General features: G+C 35.8%; 1 protein-coding gene across 4 annotated transcripts in view; it reads left to right on the forward strand.

Annotated features, from left to right (window-relative positions):
- Window positions 1-26,795, forward strand: part of ZFR (zinc finger RNA binding protein) — an 81,178-nt gene that overhangs the window by 39,958 nt on the left and 14,425 nt on the right. For 2 of the 4 annotated variants that reach the window (XM_072757129.1, XM_072757128.1), the window contains 8 exons: window positions 1,487-1,606; window positions 2,973-3,118; window positions 8,950-9,112; window positions 10,163-10,368; window positions 11,318-11,468; window positions 14,351-14,492; window positions 19,543-19,640; window positions 20,506-20,601. In XM_072757129.1, coding sequence (XP_072613230.1) covers window positions 1,487-1,606; window positions 2,973-3,118; window positions 8,950-9,112; window positions 10,163-10,368; window positions 11,318-11,468; window positions 14,351-14,492; window positions 19,543-19,640; window positions 20,506-20,601 — 1,122 coding nt within the window. The remainder of the gene's footprint in view (window positions 1-1,486; window positions 1,607-2,972; window positions 3,119-8,949; window positions 9,113-10,162; window positions 10,369-11,317; window positions 11,469-14,350; window positions 14,493-19,542; window positions 19,641-20,505; window positions 20,602-26,795) is intronic. The other 2 variants (XR_012001315.1, XR_012001316.1) reach the window with 1 other exon arrangement.

Here is a 26,795-nt window from a genome sequence, read left to right on the forward strand (position 1 = left end):
AAAACTCTCTCTTCTGTACCACCACCTCCCTCACTTGCCCCCCCCCCCCCCAACTCTGTCATTTTGTTGTAGCAATGCTTTGTGCATGAAATTAGATTTAGATTACTTATAAAGGGGGCAGCCCTGGTGGCTTAGTGGTTTAGCGCCACCTTTGGCCCAGGGCGTGATCCTGGGGACCCTGGATCGAGTCCCATGTCGGGCTCCCTGCATGGAGCCTGCTTCTCCCTCTGCCTGTGTCACTGGCTCTGTGTGTGTGTGTGTGTGTGTGTGTGTGTCTCATGAATAAAAAAAATAAAATGTTTAAAAAAAGATTACTTATAAAGGAATATCATAGGTATCTTTGTTAAGGGCTTTTACAAAGCATGCCCTTGGGGCACTTGTAGGGCTCAATCAGTTGGTTTTGGCTCAGGTTGTGATCTTACAGTGGGCTCCACATTCAACAGGGAATCCACCTGAAGATTCACTCCCTCTGCACCTCCCCACCTCAGATAAATAATTTTTTTTTAAAAAGTGTCCACATCTGTAAAACTTTGGATATTTCCAAAGTTGCGAAGATTAGATTATAAAGTACCTAGGACAGTGCCTAGCATATAGTAGATTTTTGGTAAATATTTCATTTTCTCCCATCAAGAAAAATTACATATTATGTTGTCTTTATCAGATAGAAAACTAACAAGATTGTGTAGTTTATAAGTAATTCACAATTTAAAAATTATAGATCTTAAGAGAGTAAAGTTTGATTATCTGTAGAAATGTACATGGCCAGGACACCTTAATCTTTAATGATATTGGTTAATTAAGTAATCATAAACTTCAGAGAATTGCATTCGGAGCCAGTCTTTAAAGCTGTCACAAATAATTTGAACCTAGTATCTATTATAGACATTTTATTAACCTGTACTTCTTTTCCTGACTGTACATTTAGAAAAACTTGACATTGATTTTCCATAAAGTTACATGTTTAAAATCTTGAACTTTGTAGAAACTTGTATACCAAAATAATGTCTTTAATCGTCTTTATTTCTATTTCTAAGAGCAGTTACCTAGCCACTAGCAGGCATTCACTCTTTATTAGAGAATTTATTAGGGAACTATTATCTAATTGCATTTAAGCCTATATGTCTATACATAGTTAAAAGTTTTGAAATTAAAGTTAATATCAAAAGCAAATACATGCAAATACACATATTGCATGCTGCAATTAAGAATTTTAACATTTAGCCTGTTTTTGAAGATTATCCTTTTAAAAAATAGACATCGAAAAAATTTTAAAAAAGAAAATAAAAAATAAATACCGAAAAAATAAAATTAAATAAATAAATAAATAAATAAATAAATAAATAAATAAATACCGTCTATTTTCCCCCCAACTTGAAACTCTTAATTGTTTACATTTATTCATCACAGAATTTGTGAGGGTTTGTGAATGAAGTCTTCAACTATACTATTACTGTTATGATTCTTACATTTTTTTTCCCATGTCAAGGTACGAAATGATGAGGGGAAAGTAATTCGATTCCATTGTAAATTATGCGAATGCAGTTTTAATGATCCCAATGCTAAGGAGATGCACTTGAAAGGGCGAAGACACAGACTTCAATATAAAGTGAGTAAAATTTTAACTGTCGGGGGGCTAGTCAGTTAAGTGGCCAACTCTTGATTTTGGCTTAGGTCATGATCTCAGGGTTGTGAGATCAAGCCCCACATCACATCAGGTGTGGAGCCTGCCTAAGAATCTCTTTCCCTCTATCCCTCCCCCTCTTAAAAAAATTTCCGCTTTTCTTTTTCTTTAACAGAGCTTGGAACATTGTCGATAGAAAACAAAACATCTAAACATAACTCAGTTCATGAACTCCATTCTAACATTAGCATGTCCTGTCTCCCTTGGATTCAGATGTTTGGTTTTTATTGATTAGTTAACAGTATAACCATATTTTATCATTTTTAGTTATTATAACGTTGCTTGGATCAGGTAATCATGTAATTATAGATAATTGCTTCACATAAGCTATTTTGAAAGAAGTATTAGGTCTCCATTTATTTACTTGCTCTGTCTTGGTAGAATTCCAGCTAAAATAAGTTTTAAGATGAGGAATTCTTCATTGAAAACACTTCAAATGTTAAATTAAAAGCAGAACATTTAAAGTTTTTTAGGGGATCCCTGGGTTGCTCAGTGGTTTAGTGCCTGCCTTCGGCCCAAGGCATGGTCCTAGGGTCCTCAGATCAAGCCCCACGTCGGGCTCCCTGCATGGGGCCAGCTTCTCCCTCTGCCTGTGCCTGCCCCCGCCCCCGTGCCTCTCATGAATAAATAAATAAAATCTGGGATTCCTGGGTGGCGCAGCGGTTTAGCGCCTGCCTTTGGCCCAGGGCGCGATCCTGGAGACCCAGGATCAAATCCCACGTCGGGCTCCCTGCATGGAGCCTGCTTCTCCCTCTGCCTGTGTCTCTGCCTCTCACTCTCTCTCTCTCTCTGTGTGTGTGACTATCGTGAATAAATAAATAAAATCTAATAAATAAATAATAATAATAATAAATAAAATCTTAAAGTTTTTTATTAGGCTATTGTACTGGATTCATGTTTTCCCTTCTAAATACAGAGGTGGTGAAAATTAAAATAATGTGTATTTTTATTTTTTTTACCCTACTCAGACATTTAGAATAATTACTTACAAAGAAATAAAGGAAGGTTAAATATCCATTAGTTCCCTAAGGAATTCTTCTGTTGGTTAACACTAAGTTATGTACTTTTTCATATGAAGTATGTTGTCATAAACTTGGACAATTTGGGGAGTGGGAAGGGAAAATAAATAAGTTTATTAATGTATTCTGAATCTTCCCTCTTGTACAAATTTGATTTTACTCTTATAATAAATTTGCAGCTGAAAGATGAAAGACTGGAGGATTGTGTGATTTAATAATATATGTAGAATTGTTGGAGGGCCTGCTGACTTTTTAAGTGTCTGTATTAACAGAAAAAAGTAAATCCAGATTTGCAAGTAGAAGTAAAGCCCAGTATTCGAGCCAGAAAGATTCAAGAAGAGAAAATGAGGAAGCAGATGCAGAAAGAAGAGTATTGGCGAAGACGAGAAGAAGAAGAACGCTGGAGAATGGAAATGAGGTAGTATCTTTAACTTTTAGTAGCATGATAGAAAGTGGTTCAGCCTTTCTAAAAAACTTAGCTATTCTGAGTATGTGACTTCCATTCAGAGCAATCCAGATTTATTTAATGTACTTTTAATTTTCGCTTTTCAGGAAGATCCTAGGTCTAGGAAAGACATGCATTAAAATTAAGTTATTGGCTATTCTAGTATTTGACCGTGGCCTTGGTATTAGGAATTATGTGGTAAGTGGTATCTTATTTATATATAGATTTTTGTTTTTTTAAAGCAAACTCAACTATACTTAGTGTGGGGCTTGAACTCCCGATCCCAAGATCAGGAGTCACATGCTTTACTGACTGAGCTAGCCAGGTGCCCCAGAATAATATTATAAATTAAATGCCCCAGTTTAAAAGAAAATAGAACATTTGGTTATATGATAAAAATATCCTGGGATGCCTGAATGGCTCAGCGGTTGAGCTGCTGCCTTTGGCTCAGGGTGTGATTTTAGCCCTGGGATCGAGTCCCACAATCGGCTCCCTGCAGGGAGCCTGCTTCTCCCTCTGCCTATGTTTCTGCCTCTCTCTGTGTGTGTCTCTTAGGAATAAATAAATAAAATCTTTAAAAAATATATCCTGAGTGTAAGATTTCATAGATAGACATTAATAATGTGGTTTTTTTTATTTAATTTTATTTTTTTAAGATTTTATTTGAAAGAGAGACAAAGATAGCGACTGAAATAGCACAAGCAGAGAAGAGAGGGAGAAGCAGGCTCCCCGCTGAGCAAGGAGCCCAACATGCAGCTTGATCCCAGAACCCTGGGAAGACAGTTGCTTAACCAGCTTAGAGCTACCCAGGCACGCCAAAGTGTCTTATTTTTAAAAGAAGCTTATGGAAGCTTTAGAAGCTATAGGGCAGGGGGCAGCCCATGTGGCTCAGTGGTTTAATGCCACCTTCAGCCCAGGGTGTGATCCTGGAGACCCGGGATTGAGTCCCACATTAGGCTCCCTGCATGGAGCCTGCTTCTCCCTCTGCCTGTGTCTATGCCTTTTCCTCTCTCTGTGTCTCTCATGAATAAATAAATAAAATCTTTAAAAAAAAAAAAAAAGGCTATAGGGCAGGAAAAAACGTCTTCTAAAGATACATAAATGTTCAGTTTTATTGATACAACTGACATATTTTTTGAGAGAGAGCAAGCCAGTAAGGGGGTACAGAGGGAAAGGAAAGAGAATCTTAAGTAGGCTCCATGCCCAGTGTAGAGCCTCACTCAAGGCTCAGTCTCACAACCCCGAGATCATGACCTGAGCTGAAATCAAGAGTCAGGCACTTAACTGGCTGAGCCACCCGGGTACCCCAACATATCCTTAAATGATACAGTTCGGGGGAACCCAGCTTGCTCAGACAGTAGAGCATGTGAAGCTTGATTTCAGGGTTTTGAGATCAAGCCCCATATTGGGTTATAGAGCTTACTTGAAAAAATTAAATGGCACAGTTTAGTGGTTTTAAGTATTGTTCATGGAGTTGTACAGCCATCACCACAATCAATTTTTGAACCATTAGCAGTCCCTCTCTATTTTCCTTGCAACCCCTACCTCTACCCATAGGCAACCACAATATACTTTCTGTCTGTAGACTTATTCTGGAGATTTCATTTAAATGGAGTCATACAAAAATAAATAAATAAAAATAAAAATAAATGGAATCATACTGTGTGGGGGGTTTTGTCTGCCTACTTTCACTTACAGTGTTTTCAAGTTTCATGCATGTTACAGCATGTATCAGTACTTTTTTCATTTCATGGCTGGATAATATTCCACTGTATGAATGTGTAACATTGTCCATTTATCAGTGGATAGACATTGGTGGTGTTTCCACTTTTGGGCTATCATGAATACTGCTAAGAGTATTTGTGTACAAGTTTTAAAATACAATTTCAAAAAATAAGAACAAGCGTAATGTACACATTTTATAACTTTTTTCATTTATGTCAACTTAAAAATAGAGGTAAGATTATTTTTCATGACAGCATAGTATTCTCTTTATGTAGCCATGTAATTTTCTTTTTAACTTGTCCCATCTTGTTAGATATTTAGGTTCTTTCCAGAGTTTCTCTAACATAATTATTGCACTAACCATCCTTGAGGCTGTATTATTACATACATCATAATTAGTTGCTAATAATAATATTTCCAGAAATGGAAGTACTTGTTTGAAAGAGACCTGTACTGAATACTGTAATTTCAGTGGTTTTCAGACTTTTTGAAATGTCTTTTTACTCAGTAATTATTGAAGACTCCAAAGAGCTTTAGCTGTCATGATTTCACCATATTAAAAATTAAAACTGAAGTTTAAAATGACATTTTACTATATTTGTTAAAATATAAACATATCAACTAATTACATTAAATGTATTTAATAAATATAAAATGGTGAAAACCATAAAATAACTAATTCTTCACTAGAATAATGAAAATGACAGCTTTTACATTTTTGCAATTTAATGTCTTGCTTAAGAGAAAGCAGCATGATTCTCATGTGCTTCTGTGTTCAGTTTGTTGTGATAGCATATTTTGCCTCTGGATAACTCCATTGTAAAATTCAAAAGATAATGAGAATGGAAAAGGTAAATTTTGTCTTATGTTACCAAGACATGGATCCTCTGACCTGCCATCAGGGACCATCTGAAGTTCTTAGACTACACTTTGAAAATTACTGTTATAACATTAAAGCTTCTGCCAATGAGAGAGTGAAATATGAAATCCTTTTTTAGTTTTTTTGTTTTCAAATAGAAATTTGGGGGAAGAGGGGGAAATCTTTTCATACTTGTTTCTGTTCAGTTTGAATTGTAATTATATTACTGGCAAATTTTCAAAAAAATTTTTGAGCATAGTTGATATACAATACTACATTAGTTTTAGGTGTACAACATAGTGATTCAGTAAGTTTATACTTCATGCTTTGCTTACCACAAGTGTAGCTACCATCTGTTCTCAGACGACATTGTTAACAATATCACTGAGTTATTCTGTATTTGTTATTCTGTGCCTTTTGTTCCTGTGATTTACTCATTTCATAACTTGAAGCCTGTATTTCCTCTTCCTCTTCACCCATTTTGCCCATCCCTTCACAACCTTCCCCTGTGGCAAACATCAATTCTATTTATAGATCTAATGTTGCCTTTTGTTTGTTTATTCACTTGGGTTTTTTTTTTTTTTTTAGATTCCACATGTGAATGAAATCATATGTTTGTCTTTCTTAGTCTGACTTATTTCACTTAGCATAATACCTTCTATGTCCATCCATGTTGTTCCAAATGGGCACTATCTTATCCTTTTTTATGGCTGCATAATATTCCTATATATGTCTGTGTTTTCCTGTTCACATATTCCTTATCTATTTGTGTATCAGTGAACACTTTGGTTGCTTCCATATCTTGGCTATTGTAAATGCTGCAGTAAACATAGGAGTGCACATATCTTTTCAAATTAGTGTTTTTATTTTCTTTGGTTAGGTACATAGTAGTGGAATTATTGGATCATAAGGTATTTTTGTTTTCTATAGTGGTTGCACCAATTTACATTCCCATCAGCAGTGTACTAGGGTTCCTTTTCCCCCCACATCCTTGTCAACCACTTGTTTATTTCACAAGTTGAACTTTATTTCATGTTTGACCACTTATATTTCTTGGTAAATTGCCTATTCATTTTTTATTTTTTTACTTACTGGTTGATTTGTACAGACACTGTATTGTAGTTATAAACCTATTATTAATGTGTTATTTTCAGATAGTTTATTTTTTAATATGTTTATATATATCAGTCTCATTTTTATGATAATCTGCCTTTGTAATCCATTTTAAATTCTCTGTACTTAAATTATGGAGCTTTTTCTCTTTTGCTGATATATCAAATATTAAGCATCTAATGGTATGCTAGAAAATGGTACATACTGTGTTAGGCACTGAGTATGAATTGGTAAGCAATGGATAAAAATCTGTGCCTTTATGTAACTTAAATGCTTGTGTTCAGTAATAACAGTAAACCATTCAAAACTGGAATGAATGTGGTTTTCCAGAACCTTCAACCTGTTTTTATTCATTTTCTCTCAAGGCCTAAATAACAGAGAAGTATGTTTCTATACTACTTCTGAGTAGTATAGAATGACCTAAAAAACACTGCTTATTCCCAACCTGAGGAAATTGGTAGTTTTGCAAAAAGCTACTTGAGAAGCATACTTCTCGCTCTCTTTTTTTTGGGGGTGGGGGAGTGGGGTGGGAAGGGGGAGCATCCTTCTGTTGTATATTAAACAAATTTGTCTATAAAACCTTAATGCTATCAATTTGCTTTAGAGACAGGATTTCCCTTGGGACAAGTTATCAGTATCCTAGTTTGAAGCTAAAAGTGAAGACAGAAGTGAGAGTGAGTGAGCTAGTTAAAAATTAGATTCTGAAAATGACTATTAAAGCAGAGGTCATACAGTAGCTACCCACAGTCCATGTTCAGCCTGTGGGTGTTTCATTTGATATACATGGCACTTATTTTTATTTTTGTGTTTTTAAAGATTTTTTTTATTTGAGACAGCACGAGGGGGGTGGGCGGGGGGAGGGGTGGTGGAGCAGATTCCCCACCAAACAGGAAACCTGATGCAGGCTAGATCCCAGGTTCCTGGGATCATGCCCTGAGCCAAAGGCAGACGCTTAACTAACTAAGCCACCCAGGCACCCCTATGTGGTATTTCTAATCCTGATGATCTTGGGATTGCAAACCTGTATTCCCTTATGGCAGTAATTAATAGGGACTAAGTAGCAGCTGTTCTCTCTAGCCAGAACATATACTTTCTTTTTTTTTCCCTTAAAATTTTTATTTAAATTCTAGTCATCTAATGAACATGTGCTTTCTCTTTGACCATAGTCCTTTCCACCTTTAATATGTCCCCCAAAATGAGACAGAATATGAGTTGCCATTTATCATTGTCTTGCACTGTTGTTTTTCTTCATAGTAGACAAATGTCTTTGTGTATGCTTGTATCATAAATGAGGACTTTAAAAGTAGGCTTTAGGGATGCTTGGGTGGCTCAGCAGTTGGACCATCTGCCTTTGCCTCAGGGTGTAATACCAAGGTCCAGGAATCGAGTCCTGCATTGGGCTCCCAGCGAGGAACCTGTTTCTCCCTCTGCCTATGTCTCTGCCTCTCCCTGTGTATCTCTCAGAATAAATAAATAAAATCGAAATGAATGAATAAAGGCTTAAGAGATTCTCTCTAAGGAGAAAATAGGAGAGAGCCCATTTCTTCGGAGACAGAAAATTCCTGAATGTGTGTTTCAGGCCTTTCATTCAACACACGTTACTGGTCTGGCCACTCTAAGTAGGCATTTAAGTTTACAGTCTTTCTCTTAAAGAGGGCAAGATTAGAAGGAAGGAGCTCTGAAGTTTTATGTTGCTTTTCTCTTAGTTTTCTCGCCTCTTTTCACTTGTATTTGCTTCCATATACTTACAGATGAAAGAAAATAAAGGATTTTAAATACAGTAGGGGAAAAGAAACATGTTAGCTAAGCTGATTTGAGGCAGTTGTTTTTTTTTTTTAAAGATTTTATTTATTTATTCATCATAATCACACAGAGAAAGAGAGAGACACGGGCAGAGGGAGAAGCAGGCTCCATGCAGGGAGCCCGACGTGGGATCTGATCCCAGGTCTCCAGGATCACGCCCTGGGCCAAAGGCAGGCGCTAAACCGCTGCGCCACCCAGGGATCCCTGGGGCAGTTTTTTTTTAATTACATTTTTTGTCATTATTGACGTAAGTTCTTGGGTTGTATTTTTCTTAAAGGCTTATAATATCATTCTCCATTTTCAGGCGTTATGAAGAGGACATGTACTGGAGAAGAATGGAGGAAGAACAACACCATTGGGATGATCGCCGCCGAATGCCTGATGGAGGATATCCTCATGGTCCTCCAGGCCCATTAGGCCTTCTAGGAGTCCGACCAGGCATGCCTCCTCAGCCACAGGGGCCTGCAGTGAGTGTCCATGTAGTTTATATAAGGGGGTGAAAGTGTAAAATTGGTTCAGCATTAGAAGATAACAGTTTGGGGGAGCTAATTCTTAGATTTAATCTCATTCTCAGTGTAATTTTTTTATCTGATTCAGAATTTTCCCTCCTTTTATTATAATTTCCCAACTCATGTCTTTATATGTAAGGACTTCACAGAGTTTCTTGAACCTTTCTTACTTTCAGTATAAGCCAAACAGGAACAGAGCTTGTTTTGTCGAGTGTTCTTTAACATTAGAGATTTTCTTTCCTTTTTTCTTCTTGAGATAAGAACCACCAATTTTAAAGTCAACTGCTTTGCCTTCAGAATTATCTTCCCATTACAGTTGATGAGAATCTTTTTGTTTCAAATCCTGACCATCTAAAACCTGCTACTGCTCCTGAATTGAGTGCAGGATAAGGAGTAGGTAAATGGTTCCACATGAGCATCACAGTTGATATACTAGGAAAACTATAGAAAAGATGTATCTTGAGAGTATGTGTTCCATAGAAGCTATGTAAAAGAAGAGACACCGGGTGATGAGGAACATTTCATAGAAGTTCAGACTATAAAACAATAAGAGGATTTTTTTTTTTTCCGTTTTCCAGAGAACATTTAGCAGAAATGAGCAAATTCCTTCTCTTTAACTTACTCTTTCTCATTTGTCTTTACACAGAACAAGCATTTGTAAGCCCTGTTTTATTTTTATCAAAGCCAAAAAAAGTTTCACAATCAGTGGTCTTTAAAGTTGAGTAAAAAAGTATATCATAACCTTAGATAATGGTGTTGGGCAAAGCATGTGTATATACAGAGATATGCATGCATATATAATCATCTGACTCTTGATAGTATATAACTTCAAAGTTTGCGGTTTTATTTTTACTGAGATAGAAAAGAGGAACATAGTTTTAAATGGACATTTTGCATAGTTGACTTTCTTATCAAAAAGCTATGACAAGCATATGTATAGCTGAAAAATAATAGTTTACTTTTGCTCAGGAAACATTGTTTTTAAATGAAATAACTTTTTTTCTCTAGCCCTTACGTCGTCCTGACTCTTCTGATGACCGTTATGTAATGACAAAACATGCAACCATTTATCCAACTGAAGAGGAATTACAGGCAGTTCAGAAAATTGTTTCTATCACTGAACGCGCTTTAAAACTTGTTTCAGACAGTTTGTCTGAACATGAGAAGAGCAAGAGCAAAGAGGGAGATGATAAGAAAGAGGGAGGTAAAGACAGGTGTGTTTTCAGAGTTACTTACTTTGCATATTTTTGTTTTTCCTTCCATGGACTTCTTACACTTGAAATAAAAAGGTACAAGGACTAAAAACTGGTGTGAGTGTACATCTTGTCTTACCTTGTTTGAGTAGATATTTAATGTATTTAGGTGTTTTTTGCTAAAATGAGAAATACACTGTTCCTTACAATCGCCAATCTTGATTTTACTCCTTTTATTTTGATTTATATAAAACTATTTTGAGTCTTTTTTTCAAAGCAGCTTTTGTAATTGCATTCTGCTGCTCTTCAGTTTTTGTTGCATCTGTCCTATGTTCAGTTTTTGTTTTAGCAACTTGTTTCCTTAATGCATTAACCATAGGCATGAAGAAACTTAAGCTTTGAAGCACCTTTTTTTGGGGGGGGACCCCAACATGGGGCTTGAACTCATGACCCTGAGATCAAGAGTTGGACACTTAACCAACTGAGCCACTTAGGCAGGCACCCCTAAAAACATCTTTCATAACAAGTTTTGCATTGTGAACTATAAGTTCTCATTTTCCTTTTATCATTTGGAAATATTTTTATATTAAAAATAACTTTTGGGGCATGTGGATGGCTCAGTTAAGCATCCAACTTTTGATCTCACCTCAGGTCTCAATCTCAGGGTCATGAGTTAGGAAAAAGAAAAAAAAGAACCACCGCCATGACTCTTACTCTGATTTGTAAAATGAAACACAGAAATGTTAATGTTCTTTGAAACTGTCCCTGTGAGAACTTAGCTCTTGATTTATTTATCCGTATTTCTTATCTAAATGAAGGATACTTCTTAAAAATATTAAGTATTTTTAAACTGTAGTTGGTGAAACTTTTAATAGTATAAAAATTATTTAATTTATTATTGTATATTTAGGGATTATCATGGCTCTGGTTGAGGAGAGAAATGTCATAATATAATTTGATTTCACTGCAGAGCTTTAAAAGGAGTTTTGCGAGTGGGAGTATTGGCAAAAGGATTACTTCTCCGAGGAGATAGAAATGTCAACCTTGTTTTGCTATGCTCTGAGAAACCTTCAAAGACATTATTAAGCCGTATTGCAGAAAACCTACCCAAACAGCTTGCTGTAAGTATTATGGAAATGTTCATTTTTACCCCTTGTCTGGTTCAGAAGTTTTTGGCAGGACTAACTGTGCTTCAGCCTAAACCTAAGCCAGCCTTTAAATTTTTGGCTTGACTTTCCATATTGAGTTTTTTGTTTCGTTGTGCAAATTGGTAGAACTATTTTCTACTTTGTCTTTTTAGGTTTTATAGTGCTTGTATTTGACATGAAGCCATCTTGCTAATTTATTTTAAAATGTAAAATTGTAGCACATGTCTCATCCTGTTTTTTCCCCCAAGATTTGACGCATAAGAAAGAAGGTACTGAGGACAGAAAATGGTCTTTCTTTTTTTTTGTTGTTAAAAATAAAGGCCCTGTATAGCAAACTTAAAATTTTAAAATCTGTGAACCTCTTGCCCATTAGAATACATGTTTTTAATAAAATATAGTAAGAAATAGTCTTTCCATTTTGAATTTCCCTAGTTTTATTGTGATTTTTTTGTTTTGTTTTTGTTCTATGTTTATGATAGGAATTCTCCTGTTTCCATCTAGCAAATCATAGCAATGAACAATTAGTAGAATATCCCATTTTGGTCATACAAAAGCAAACTTTTTTTTGTCTTAAGTTTGAATTCTAAAAAATTTTATATGTGAGTTTGTCAGAATCTCAGATTTGGCTTTAGAGTGAATATTCTGTGGAGTGCCCGGGTGGCACAGTCAGTTAAGTGTCTGGCTGTTGGCTTGCATCATGAGATCGAGCCCCACTTTGGGCTTGGCCCTTAGCACAGGGTCTGCTTAAGTCTCTCTCCCTCAGTGAACTAGGGGTGGTGGAAGGGGAGGTGGGCGGGGGGTGGGGGTGACTGGGTGACGGGCACTGAGGGGGGCACTTGATGGGATGGCACTGGGTGTTATTCTATATGTTGGCAAATTGAACACCAATAAAAAATAAATTTATTTTTTTAAAAAAGTCTCTCTCCCTCTCTTTTGCACCTGCCCCCCTGCACTTACTTGTATGTGCGCTCTCTCTCTCCCCCCCACCAAAAAATATAAATCTTCAAAAAATAAATATTCCTTGAATAATTTATATAATTTATTTTAAAACCTTACAGTTTGGGATCCCCGGGTGGCTCAGCGGTTTAGTGCCTGCCTTCGGCCCAGGGCATGGTCCTGGAGTCCCGGGATCAAGTCCCATATCAGGCTACCTGCATGGAGCCTGCTTCTCCATCTACCTGTGTCTCTGCCTCTCTGTCTCTGTCTCTGTGTCTCTCATGAATAAATAAATAAAAAATCTTAAAAAAAAATAAAACCTTGCAGTTTAATTAGGTATTCTAAATCCAAGGATTGACATTTCATTGGTAACGTGATATGTATTTTACAGCAATGAGTCAGAATAGATAGTACTTGACCACAGCAGAGCAACTGGTAACAAAGGGTGGTGAAGCACAGTATTGAACTTAAGCTCTGACACCTCTAATACTGTTGTTTACCTTATATTACCATTGTTCCAGATACAAAGTTTCTTATTGTGGATAAGTCTTTTAAGTTCTAAGAGCCAGCAGAATTGGCATTGTTGTATCTGTTTCTTATCCCTCTTTTGAGGCAGCTAGGGCAATGGGGTGTGAGATAGGGGGAGAGGAAAATGTTTGAGGACCTTGAGAGAATTATATAGTTTGCTAGAAATACCTCGATCTTAATTGTGATGCTTAGTAAAACTACAAGGCAGGAAATACATCCTAAGGAAATAATCAAGCAGTTAGGCTAAAAGTAAAATACTCTTTCCAAATATACTTATAACTCTATAAGTGGGTTAAAAAAAAAGAAGAAGAATTTAATTCTTCATTTATTTAATAGTATGTACCAGGCACTGGTTTTTTTGTTTGTTTCTTAAGATTTTATTTACTTATTAGAGAGCCATGAGCTGGGGGAGGAGCAGAGGGAGAAGGAGAGAGAGAACCTCAAGAAGACTCCCTGCTGACCTCAGACCCCCCTACCACCACCATTGTGGGGCTCAATCCTTAGGACCCTGAGCAAGGACTGACTGAGCCACCCACGCACCCTAATCAGGCGCTGTTTTAAGGGGCTTATATAGTTAATTCAATTAGTCTTCCAGCAGTTCTTTAGGCAATAATTTGTCCCATTTTACAAAAACAGGATAAGAGGAGTTAAATAAGTTGTCTTCATGGCACTAGTAAATAACAGCTGAAATTTGAACTTAGATGCTATAGCGTAAACACTCAATGTAATTTCTGTAGTCTTCACTCGTTCATGGAAATTAGGGCTTATAATACCAACAATTTGTAGTGAATCCTGGTTTTTCTGGATGTTAATCAAGACTTTCTGCTCTCTGATTATAAAGTATAGATCTGTTGATTTCACAATGTACAGTGAGAATGATTGAATTCAAGTATTTATTGGTTTCATTCAAATTCTGCAAATGTATGAATACTTTACTACCTAGATGCTATTTGGTAGGTACAGTAACAAATACAGCAGTGTTTTCTTCTATCCAAGAATTTGTAATCTAAGAGGGATATATAGAAATAACTCCTCTGATACAAATAATGGTAAATAAGTAGCTCAGCAGAGAATTCTAAAAGGAAAGTAAGAGATTAATGATTTTTGCATTATTGCAAGACTTCTTAGAGGAGTAGTATATTATCTACTTCACATAAAATGGTTGAGGTAGGGGCACCTGGCTGGTTCAGTTGGTAGAGCATGCAAATCTTGATCTTGGGATATTAAGTTTGAGCCCCATGCTGAATATAAAGATTACTTCCAAAAAAACTTTTAAAAATAAATAAATACAGTGCTTAAGGTAGTGAGAAAATGAAAGAGCCATAATGAAACTGCTTTATCTGGTACTGTGAAAGGTCCAACTAATTTTTTTGTACTCTTCCATTATATAGGTCATAAGTCCTGAGAAGTATGACATAAAATGTGCTGTGTCTGAAGCGGCAATAATTTTAAATTCATGTGTGGAACCCAAAATGCAAGTCACTATCACCCTGACATCTCCAATTATTCGAGAAGAGAACATGAGGGAAGGAGGTTGGAAAGCCATTAAACATTCTATTTTTTCTATTACCTTTTTTTTTTTTTTCCATTTACCTACTCTTTAAGATGGCATTAAGCCCTAGAAGGCAACATGCTGGCATTACATATGAATTTGATAGATTTGACTTATGCAGCAACCAGTTTTGCTTAAGATCATTTCCCAGAAAGTAAATGCTCTTTTTTAATAATGTACTTTTATATAAAATACGCACAGTATTATTGACTTTCTTGATTTTTTTCTTTTCTTGCTAACCTCAGATTTCTGGAAAAAAAGTTCAAAATTATTCTTGCTGACATAGTGGACACATGAAAAAAATTAAAGAAATGTTGGTAGTAAGGGGCCACAAATTTAACTTCTATTAAGAAGTTCTTATTCTTGCCTTGTCTTAAAAAAAGACAAGAGAGTTTCAGAAATAAAATTGGTTAAATACTCGTAATACTTATATTTTAAGAGGCATTGTTATATGTGTAATCATGGATTTGGCTTGTCCTGAGGTAAATATTTCTAGTTCTCTGAGGTTGCTCTTTGGTTTGGAGTGTTTTCATGAATGCAGAGCATCCTAATGCGTGTAGATTTGGGCATTTGATCCCAACATTATTATGCTAGAGATATTAAAAAATAAATGGTGTAGATGTAGTTAGTAAGTTATAGTATAGTTCAGGACTTTTAAACTTATTTTACAATTGTAGAATATGAAATCCTGCTGGTGCCAGCAATGTTGCTTTAGGGACTGTTCTGTAACATTTTCAAAGCTTCAAAAGCTTTTAAGCCAAAAAGCATGGTCAGTGTCTGCCTTACGTTGGTTCTGTTGTTTTATGGGTCAGATAAAATTTACTTTGTTTCCTTTCATGTTGTTTTTGTACATCTTTAACTTGTTGAGTTTGGAGTTATATAGTCTACACTAATATTTCTTTGTGATACAGATAGAGAACAAAATACTGTATATTGAATATTAAAATTATTTTGTCTAAAATAGTATCAGTAGGCTCTTAGTTACTGTCCCTTTAAATTTGTTTTCTTACAGCAAAGCAATTTTTTTAAGGCACTGGGCTTTCCACAACCCAGCAAGATAACACTTTATTTAAAATGTGGTCCTTGGGAGACGTGTCTAATCTTGCATACATCATATATATACACCTTACCAGGACTTGTATGTTGTATAAGCTTTGCATCTTAAAAATAAATGGGTTTTGTATAAAGGATATGAACATGAATTTCCACTCAAGGTCTGGCTGTGGATACGGAGGAAAAAACAGTTCCTGAGTCAATCTGGTCAATTCATATGCAACATATGACTCTTATGATTTGAAAAATAAATCTTCTAATATGATATAAATAAAAGTTGTTATACTTAGGATGAAATTATACTCATATAACCTTTTTAACTATTTCAGGGCACATTTTGTCCAATTATATTTAACCTTAGTTAAATTTGTGCAGTATTGAGTTATTACATTGCAAAAGTCTAAAGTTCATTTTGCATTTGTAGTAGAGTCTTTGATAACCTATCCCCTCTAAAGGAAACAAAATTATATTTTTGTCTGACCCAGACTTGAGTTAGAATTACTGTTCTGGATTTCATAAAATACTCTGGTGAGAGAAATGATCAGTCCAAAATTGGAAGATTTTACTTCAAGACACTGAGCTGAAAAGTTGGATGTGCAAAAAGTGTAGAAACATTGATAGAGTGTTCCTTGCTGCAGATAACTGCAGTAAACTATGTCTTTAGCTTCATTATGAAGATTGCTTCTTTCTTGCTGCAGAATAACGGTATGTATTCTCTCTCACTGCAGCTCCCAATGCTCTGTGTCTTAAAACCACTTAAAGCCTATAGCTTGCTTTGGGGAGTTAGTACAGGGGGTAAGGAAGGCTTTGCCGGAAGAGCAATTATAAATCTTTAGACTTGCGACTTTCGCTGTGGTAGCCTTTTTAATGGTCCTGTTTAATACCAAAATTTATTTTTCAATTATTTAAAGGAAATTATGAAATTGCCCAAATAACTGTTAAACGCATGACAGATTTACTTTATGGTACTGTGTTTGACAGTTAAATGCTAAGTTAACATTTAATTGACTTGAAGCTTGAAATGTTCGAAATGCTCTAACCCTTGCTACAGAGTCTTTTCTGCAGCAAGTAAGGTATGTGTGTGTTTTTTTCCACCTGTAGCTTATCAGGCCCGGTCCAAAGCCTTCTAGCAGAGGGGATTGATTCCTGTCAGGGGTTGCTGCCAAGACATCGGAAGGATTTTTGACCAAGGTTTTCAAAAGCTCAGTGTCACACCTGCCATTTGATTAAGGAGGGATTTTGGATGCAGAGTCTGGCATTTATTGTCCTTTGTGTGGCTGTTTTGTTTGTTTTGTCTTTGTCTATTCTAGAATTGAGCAGTGTTCACACTAGTTTTTAAATGGTTGTGGGTGGATTATATATTTTACATAACCATGTTAATTTAAATTAATATATTCCCATTAACTTTTAATCATAAAATAGTGTGGACACAGCATGTCTTCTAACTGGTGATTAACCCCTTAAAATTTATGAATTAGATTTATGTAGGGTAAGAATATGCTTTTTTTAAAAAATAAATTAACTGATTTTTGTTTTGTTAACTGGGTATTAGGCAACGAGTGTGATTTTTGTTTTGTTTTGTTTTTAGTACAATATACCTAAGGGGTTAATCCACTTGAAGTATAAAATGGGTGCAAAAATCCACACTCTAAATTCAACAGAAACTATACTTCTAGCTCTTAATTTGTTTTTAAATTGCAATAGGTGTCTTGGCATCTTTGAAATTGTATCATTAATTAAAATTGTCAAAGTTATAAATGCTTATGTGCAAAAAAAGAAAATTTTTCTTATATATTGAAGGAAATTATAACATTGTGAAAATAACATTAGAAATTCAGAAACTTTTTTAGAAAGAGATTGCACATTGTCACCTATTTGCATCCTAGCTTTAGCAAATAATGTAAATAAGGGACATAGAAAAAGGGTCCTTCAGCAGTTCTGTAATCCCACTTTGAGGAGTGGTTTTTTTATTTCATTTTATTTCCTTCTTTTGTACTTCCTTAGTAGCTGTGCTTTCCTATATTCCTTTTTCTTATCATGATCAGAATAGCCCCATCTCTTATGCTCAATATGGTTCTGACTTTTAATAGTAGGTCTTGCAGGTTTTGAGATTGTTCACTATTTTTTAAAAATCACTAATATTTTGCCTCGATAGTTTTTTTAGTACCCAGACTCTTGTTTCCGTGTTAATTTATAATGTTCTTTATCTGTAAATTACCCTTCTAACGTGTCTTCTGAAAAGTCTGCATCATCTGATTATTTGAGGAGCAAGAACTAAGAATAGAAAGCCCAGTGGATAGATTTATCAGTTTTAGAATATGCTTCTGTTTTATCTACTTAAAATAAGGTCAGGTGTCTTTTAAGATAACTGAATGCTCATGCAAAATATATTCAATTAAATATCTTGCCGAAAGTGGCAATAACTCTAAGATAAAAAAATCGTCTTTAACTCCCTTTTTATTTTGTCTGCATTATTCATTTGGTACCCTCAATGATTTATTAAATTATATCCTAAATACCCCATAATTTTGGTGTACTTTAGCCAGAAGACTGGTAAATTCAGTAGATTACTCACCTGGTATGTAATTATGCTGTATTTAAAAATTGTTTGTACTATTCAATCTTTAAGAGCTATTAATTAGATTGACTTAGTTGCTATTTCGAATAGTTTGATTAGCAAGTATGCTGTTACTTTTATACATACTTTACAGATACATTTACATGAATATATAGCTGGCCGTCTATCTGTCATGAATATAAAGTTAACTTCTTGTCCTAGTTTAAGTTCAGATTTTCTCATTTAAAGATAGCTCCTTTAGGAATGCCTGGGTGGCTCAGCGGTTGAGCATCTGCCTTTGGCCCAGGGCGTAATCCTGGAGTCCCGTGTCAGGCTCCTTGCATGGAGCCTCCTTCTTCCTCTGCCTGTGTTTCTGCCTCTCTCTCTCTATCTCATAAATAAATAAAATATTTTTTAAAAAGCTCCTTTATGTTTTAATACGTAATCTGATTCAAAATCAGTCATATAGGGCAGCCCCCGTGGCGCAGCGGTTTAGCGCCGCCTGCAGCCTGGGGTGTGATCCTGGAGACCCAGGATCAAATCCCACGTCGGGCTCCCCGCATGGAGCCTGCTTCTCTCTGCCTGTGTCTCTGCCTCTCTTTCGCTCTCTCTGAATAAATAAATAAATAAATCTTAAATAAATAAATAAATAAATGAATAAATAAATAAATAAATAAATATAAAATCAGTCATATAACTTTAGGGCATATGTATTATTATAATTATCATCAAAGCATTCTGCTTACTGCATCTCTTCTTTTTTCTATACTTACCCAGTTTAACCATGTTGGTTCTTATTTCCCTTTTCCACTATACCCAGTTTCTCTCCAATTATCCTTTGGAGTATTATCTGGGAACGTTTTAAAAGAATATTTCAAAAAAAAAAAAGAATATTTCATATTTCCTTAGAGTTAAAATTTCCTTGTAGAAGAGAAAGCATTGACCCTTAGAAATGCCTATTTGGGGCTCTTTTTTTTTTTCCATGATTTATTACTGTATCAGTCATTCCATACTTATTATTAGTTCTTTGCTATGTGAGCCCAGAATAACCTATGACCATTTAGAATACTGAACAAACTCAATAGTTTATCATGAACTCTTATTTATTAAGGTGGATTTTTGTGTTCCCTCTTGTCTTGTCTTTGTGCTGGTGCGCTGTGTCCAGTAATCCTTCCTTTTGATTTTATTTTGGTGGGTAGGGTTTATTTGCAGAAATTATTTATTATATTTCTTAAGAGTCTAAATTCTCCTTTTGATTTTCACATTGGAGTATATAAATTTGCTGAAAATACTGGGTACATTAAAGTGCTGGTAAGCTTGCAAATGGCTCATGTGACACTGATGCTACTTTAAGGAAGTGTCTTGCTCACCTGGTCAAACACCCATTCCTCACTGCATTTTGCCAATTCAATCCATTTTAGATGTAACCTCGGGTATGGTGAAAGACCCACCGGACGTCTTGGACAGGCAAAAATGCCTTGACGCTCTGGCTGCTCTACGCCACGCTAAGTGGTTCCAGGTTCGGAACATCATTTTACTTTTTTCTTGTAGCCTTATGAGAGAGTAGTTCAGTACAACATGTTTAACTGTGTTTAAACATTTCAAAAGATTGCCCAAGCAATACTATTTTAAATTAAATCTCAGAAAATATGTTAATATAGAAAGCTGGCTATGAAGATCTGCATATTGCAGTTACTATTAATTTGACAATAACCTTAGGTTTGGGGGGCTGTTTTGTAGTTTGGGTTTTTTTATTTTTATTTTTAGTGGCTATTTTAAAGTTTACTTGTTCAGGAACATCACATGTTTGTGTATATATATTATATTCCATAAGGCTGCAGATTAACTTTTGCTTTAAATAATGGAATATGTGTTTAAAGCTTTGTGTATAGTTTTAAGATTTTTTCCCCTCTTTCTCTAAGTTAATAAGTGTAGGGAGTGAAAGGTGAGGAAGCAGCTGTTTGGTTTAGTGACTTTGCAGTCATGCAAAGGCACAGAAGGGAAACCAAACAGATTTCCTTAACCTTTCAGTCCCTAGACAAACTTTTTAGCTCTTTACTTTTTCTTTTATTTCTAATGTAGGCAGATTTTTTTTTAAGTTTACTGTTTTAAATGAACATAGGTCAAGGTTCACAGGGGATCAAGAAATATTATTCTTGTATAATCTGTTTACTTTGACCTAAAATACCAGCTTTTAAATACTAACCCTGGCATAAAATACTGCTGTAAATGGCAGCTCATTGAATCTAATTTTAAGTGTGGTTATTTTTGTTTTATTTTTATCTGAGCTTCCATTGAACAGTGGTATTTTAACTTTTCTTCATCAAGGGATATTTTCAATATTTCTAAGGTTAATTCACCTGGGTTTTTGTGTTGCTCTCAAGGCTAGAGCTAATGGTCTGCAGTCCTGTGTGATTATCATACGTATTCTCCGGGACCTCTGTCAGCGAGTTCCAACATGGTCTGATTTTCCAAGCTGGGTAAGTAGTATGTAATTTTTATGGAGTGAAAAATAAACATTTAGGAAATACTTGCACAGTTTTTATAATCTCCTCTTACATTGAATTATCAATTTTATTTTCATTTTCTAAATACGGTTTCTTTCCTCATTTAGTGGGGGTCATAGTCTTGTCTAATTTTCTGAGGTTGTACTATTTAAAGAATTGCACCTGATGTTTCTTTTTGTCTTTATTTTCTAAAATAACAGCCGTCATTAGTTGGCTTTTACTTATGTAAAAGTATAAAGACTAAAAATAAGCTATTAATCTCCCTATCCAGGGTTCTTTTGACAATTTTTTAAAATAATGTGTAGGGGTACCTGGGTGGCTCAGTTAGATTAAGCATCTAACTTGGGCTCAGGTCATGATCTCAGGATCCTGGTAAGGAGTCCCTCATTGGGCTTCCCACTGAGTAGGGAGTCTGCTTCTCCTTCTCTCTCTTTCCCCATGCACGCACTTTGTCCCTCTCAAATAAATAAATATTTATTTTAGAAAAATAATGTGTAAAAAAAAAAAAAAAAAAGAAAAGAAAAATAATGTGTAAAAGTTTAAAATTTCAAGAATTCAGAAAGATAGATTGTGAAATAAAATATGAAGAAGAAAAAATGTGCAAAGTTAGGAATTTCTTTTCTTTTTTTTTTTTAATTTTTATTTATTTATGATAGAGAGGGGGGGGGGGGGGGCAGAGACATAAGCAGAGGGAGAAGCAGGCTCCATGCACTGGGAGCCCGACGTGGGATTCGATCCTGGGTCTCCAGGATCGCGCCCTGGACCAAAGGCAGGTGCTAAACCGCTGCGCCACCCAGGGATCCCCAAAGTTAGGAATTTCAAATAATGCAGAAAGGCACCAAAAAGTGAAAGTCTTCTCATTTAATTGCAAATTATCTTTAACAGTTTGTTGTGATTACTTCCAGGATAAAAGTGCATTCATATACACCATATATGTTCTTATTTGCATATATGTGCTAGTATCTCTTTCATGTTTGAGCACTTTTGTTTCCTGAATAGCAAGAATTCAGATAGAGCAGGAGTTTATTTAAAAATATAGGGGAGGGGACACCTGGGTGGCTCAGTGGTTGAGCATCTGCCTTAGGCTCGGAGCATGATCCTGGAGTCCTGGGATCAAGTCCCACATCGGGCTCCCTGCATGGAGCCTGCTTCTCCCTCTGCCTATGTCTCTGCCTCTCTCTCTCTCTCTCTCTCTGTCTCTGTCTCTTATGAATAAATAAATACAATCTAAAAAATTGTTCCCTAAAAATAGGGAATCCCTGGGTGGCTCAGCAGTTCAGTGCCTGCCTTCGGCCCAGGGCGTAATCCTGGAGTCCCGGGATTGAGTCCTACATCAGGCCTCCTGCATGGAGTCTGCTTCTCCTTCTGCCTGTGTCTCTGCCCCGCCCCCGCCCCCTCTCTGTGTCTCATGAATAAATAAATAAAATAAATAAAATCTTTTAAAAAAATAAAAATATAAATGAGTGATGCCTGGGTGGCTCAGTGGTTAAGCGTCTGCCTTCAGCTCAGGGTGTGATCCTAGAGTCCCAGGATCGAGTCCCGCATCAGCCTCCCTTCATGGAGCCTGCTTCTCCCTCTGCCTCTCTCTCTCTCTCTCTCTCTCCCCCTCTGTCTCTCATGAATTAAATAAATGGAATCTTTAAAAATTAAAAAAACAAAATAAAAATATAATTGAGCCTATTGATTTCAGAGTTGGGTTAGTGAGAATTGAATAGCCAGGTTACTTTAATTCTTTAATTTTCTTTACTTTAATTCTTTAATTTTTTTCTGAACACAGGGTTGTTCAAGCTATTTAGATTATTTGCATTTTCCTTAACAAAATACATCTTGGAGTTCTTAGAGAAGGGCATAGTCAAATCTACCCTATTTGCATTGACTACATAGCATTCCCTTTGTGTGGATGGGCCATAATTTATCTTACTGGTATCCATTTGATGGACATTTTGGTTTGCAGTTATTTTTCCATTAAATCTTCATTATACTATTGTCAGCCTTTTGTGAGTATTATAATTCATGTAATAAATTGGTAGGGCTGGAATTCCAAGATCAAAAACCATGTGCTAATTATTTATCAGAAAATTGGATCATTGAAAAACGTCCAAAAACTATTGATCATTTCCTTCACATCCTCATTAACTCTGGAATATCATCACACTCCTTACCAATATAGTAAATATAAAATTGTCTCTTTTTAATTTACATTTCTTTAATTGAGTAATTGTTGGCATTTAGAATTATTTTTTTCTTAACTACCAGTTCCTTTGTTACTCAACATTTTCTTAATTAACTCTTTTTATAAGAAATTAGTCTTTACCTGTAACAAAAATGTTTTCCAGTTTTTCATCTGCTTTTTAGCTATATGATGATTTTCACTATATCAGAGTTTTAATATTTTTATAAAATCTAATCTATTAATCTTTTATGACTTCTGGGTTTTCTATTCTACTTAAAAAAATTATCGGGGATCCCTGGGTGGCTCAGCGGTTTAGCGCCGCCTTCAGCTTAGGGCGTTATCCTGGAGCCCCTGGATTGAGTCCCATGTCGGGCTCTGGGCATGGAGCCTGCTTCTCCCTCTGCCTGTGTCTCTGCCTCTTTCTCTCTGTGTCTTTCATGAATAAATAAATGAAATCTTAAAAAAATAAAAAAATTTTTCTCTGCATAAAAAAAGCTTTGAGAAGGCTATATTCCAACTTATAATAGCATTTGTCTCTGAGGAGTAGGAGAAAGGATTATGATTAGAGATCTGTAATGTTTAGTTTTTACAAGGACAAAATATCTATACATTACTTGTATAATCTTTTTTAAAAGATTTTATTTATTCATGAGAGACACAGAAAGAGAGGCAGAGACATAGGCTAAGGGAGAAGCAGGCACCATGCGGGGGGAGCCTGACGTGGGACTCGATACCGGGTCTTCAGGATCATCCCCTGGGCTACAGGTGGCACTAAACCGCTGCGCCACTGGGGCTGCCCATGAAGCTTCAGTTTTAAATTTCTGATTGTCCTAGTCATCACATTCATCCCTCTGTATTCTTTGCCTCTCTTTAAGCACCATCTTGCACAAAGAATATTTTGGCTTTTAAATAGTACTACACTGAATTAATAGATTCATTTGGGGAATTATTATCACTTTTGTAGTATTGACTCTTTTTAGCAGAGAGCAGGATGTCCTGCTTACTGAAGTTAATATAATGTACCTGCCTAGGTATGAATATATTCTGTGCATGTTAAGTTTTGGTTTTGGTTGTTTGTACCTAGATATTTTATCTTCTAGAGCCTTTTTCCCCCTTCACATCTATTTTCTGGTTATTGTTTGCATATATAAAAACTATTAATTTTGGGTATTAATTTTGCAGTCTACTACCTGACTGCATTCACAATGATGACCTGACTGTATTAAGTGTTTTATGTCCAAAACAAAACAAACTGCAACAAACTGCAACAAAACAAAGAACAAATTATAGGAAACAGAACAGAAATGGAAACAACAGAATTAGCAGATTTTAATGCATTTAATCCATGGGTCAATGAAGTAGACAAAAAATATGTGAGGAAAAAATATCGAAGATATGAACAAAATGATTAAGCTGAACTAAGAGGTGTATGTTGAGTGTTATACCTTGAGAACACCTCTTTAAGGTGCCCACAGGAAAAAAATAAAATGCCCAAAGATTATAAAAACTGTACAGATCAGACTACAAAGAGAAACTTTAATTGTATTATAAACAGAATACATTTATCAGATTACAGTGTGTTAAAACTAGAAATTATTTACAAAAACAAGAGCAACTCTGCTTTGATTCACAAAGAATTTAAAAATTCCCTCAAGGGGGCCTGGGTGGCTCAGTCAGTTAAGCTTCTGACTCTGGATCTTGGCTCAGGTCATGTTCTCAAGGTCATGGGATCTAGCCCTGCCTTGGGCTCTGTGCTCAGCAGGGAGGTCTGTTTGAGATTCTCTCTCCCTCCACATCCAGCTCTGCGCACGTGTGCTCTCTTTCTTTCTCTCTCTAAAATTAATTAATTAATTTAACCCCCTCCCTGCCCCAAACCAAAAAAGAAGACTGTACTTGTCTTGATGAGCACTGAGTGAGGTATGGAATTGTTATATCACTATATTGGAATTAAAATAACGAGAGAAAAAAAAGAACGAATGAAACAAGTATCCAACTCAAAAATTGTGTGAAAGAATAAACTTCAAGGAAAACAGAAAATTAGAGATGAAATTAGAATTAAATAGGAAAATGGTAGATCTGGCAGATAAATCCAAGGAGTTGATTCTTTGGGGAAAGGAAAAAATAATATGAAAAGGAAACCAAACCCACTGCCTAAGATAGTACTAGGAGCATTTTAAAATGTCAAAATACTGACATTCTGGTGTGTTTTAAACAATCAAAAAACAAAAAACAAAAAAAACCCCAAAACCAAAACCAAAAAACAGTGTTAAACTATGTACATGATTTCAAAGATCAGCCACCAGCTTCATTTTCCCTCCTCAACTTATCTCTCTGTGTCTTTCATGAATAAATAAATGAAATCTTAAAAAAATAAAAATTTTCCTTGTATTTCAGGTTTCTTCTAAAGCTTTTTTCCCCCCATCAAATTATATTTTCCACAAGTGCATATATATAAATTCCATCATTGTGAATTTGAATGCTTAGTAATATATTTACCTTCTATATTCATATTCTCTAAGATTGTCTAATGTTCGATATTTAAATGGTTCAGAGCCAACCACTGGGGCTTTTCCTTTTCATTTCCTGATAGTTTTTTATTGTTGAATAGTTTTTATCAGTGCTTAAGTTTTTTGAATTTCTGTCATGTTTGAGAAGCTCTGCCAACTGTCATTGCTTTCATAAGAAATACATTGTTAGGGATCCCTGGGTGGCTCATCAGTTTAGCGCCGTCTTGGGCCTGGGGTGTGATCCTGGAGACCCGAGATCGATCAAGTCCCACATCGAGCTCCCTCCATGGAGCCTGCTTCTCCCTCTGCCTGTGTCTCTGCTGCTCTCTCTTTGTGTCTCTCATGAATAAATAAATAAAAATTAAAAAGAATAAATCCTTTCAGAACAGTTTTTTTCATTTTATTCTTTATTTATTTTTAAAGATTTTATTTATTTATTCAGGAGAGACACAGGCAGAGGGAGAATCAGGCTCCATGCAAAGAGCTCAATGTGGGACTCGACCCTGGGACTTCAGGATCACTTCCTGAGCTGAAGGCAGATGCTCAACTCCTGAGCCACCCAGGCATCCCCAGAACAGATTTTTTAATTTATTTTTTTAATAGACATTATTTTTTAGAAAAATTTTTGGATCTTCTCTCTCACATGCATACCCTCCCATCAACATTCCTCACTGGAGAGGTACATTTGTTACAAGCAGTGAACCTAGATCACATATCATTATCACTCAAAGTCCATAGAGAATTCTAGATTTTTCATTTTTTTTATTTTTAGGAGTTTATTTATTCATGAGAGACACAGAGGGGTGGGCAGAGACACAGGCAGAGGGAAAAGCAGGCTCCATACAGGACTAAATCCTGGGCCTCCAGGATCAGGCCCTGGGCTAAGGTGGCGCTAAACCGCTGAGCCACCTAGGCTGCCCAATCCATGCCTTTTTAAATTCCTCTCCTTTTTCTTTCTTTGTGAGCTCTGCTTTGAGTATTGTTTATTAGAAAAATGTATGGATTTGCTGTATTTAGCCTTGTTGCAGCTATAGGCCGTGCTTCTACATCTTGATTGAATGTGCTATGCTACTCTGTGCGGTAGATTCCATTGGCATACCTTCAGGCTTTGGTTTTCAAACCCAGAGTGGCCACCTAGAGCCTTTGCCTATGCAGAATCTGCTACCTTTTTTCCAATTCACCATCGACTTTTTTTTTTTTTTTTCCACCATCCACTTTTAGGAACAACTTCTGTTTTCCTGAGCCAACAAAGTTTTTGGATTTGTGAAGCCACTTTGGGACAGTTGTGTTGAGAGTTCACAGTCCTCCGTGATAATATATTTTCCCTACCACTTCCTCCTTTGGCATATTTTACCTTACTTATTTTTCTTTTACCTACATGTTAGCCAGATGTCTGTTTAGAGATAATTAGATGTGAATAATTAGGACTCTCTTGTTCTTTCTTCCTCCCTTCTACAAGTCTTTTTTTTTTTTTTTTTTTTTTTACA

Source organism: Vulpes vulpes, chromosome 4 (assembly GCF_048418805.1).
Source record: "Vulpes vulpes isolate BD-2025 chromosome 4, VulVul3, whole genome shotgun sequence".
In the NCBI taxonomy this organism is placed as follows: domain Eukaryota; kingdom Metazoa; phylum Chordata; class Mammalia; order Carnivora; family Canidae; genus Vulpes; species Vulpes vulpes.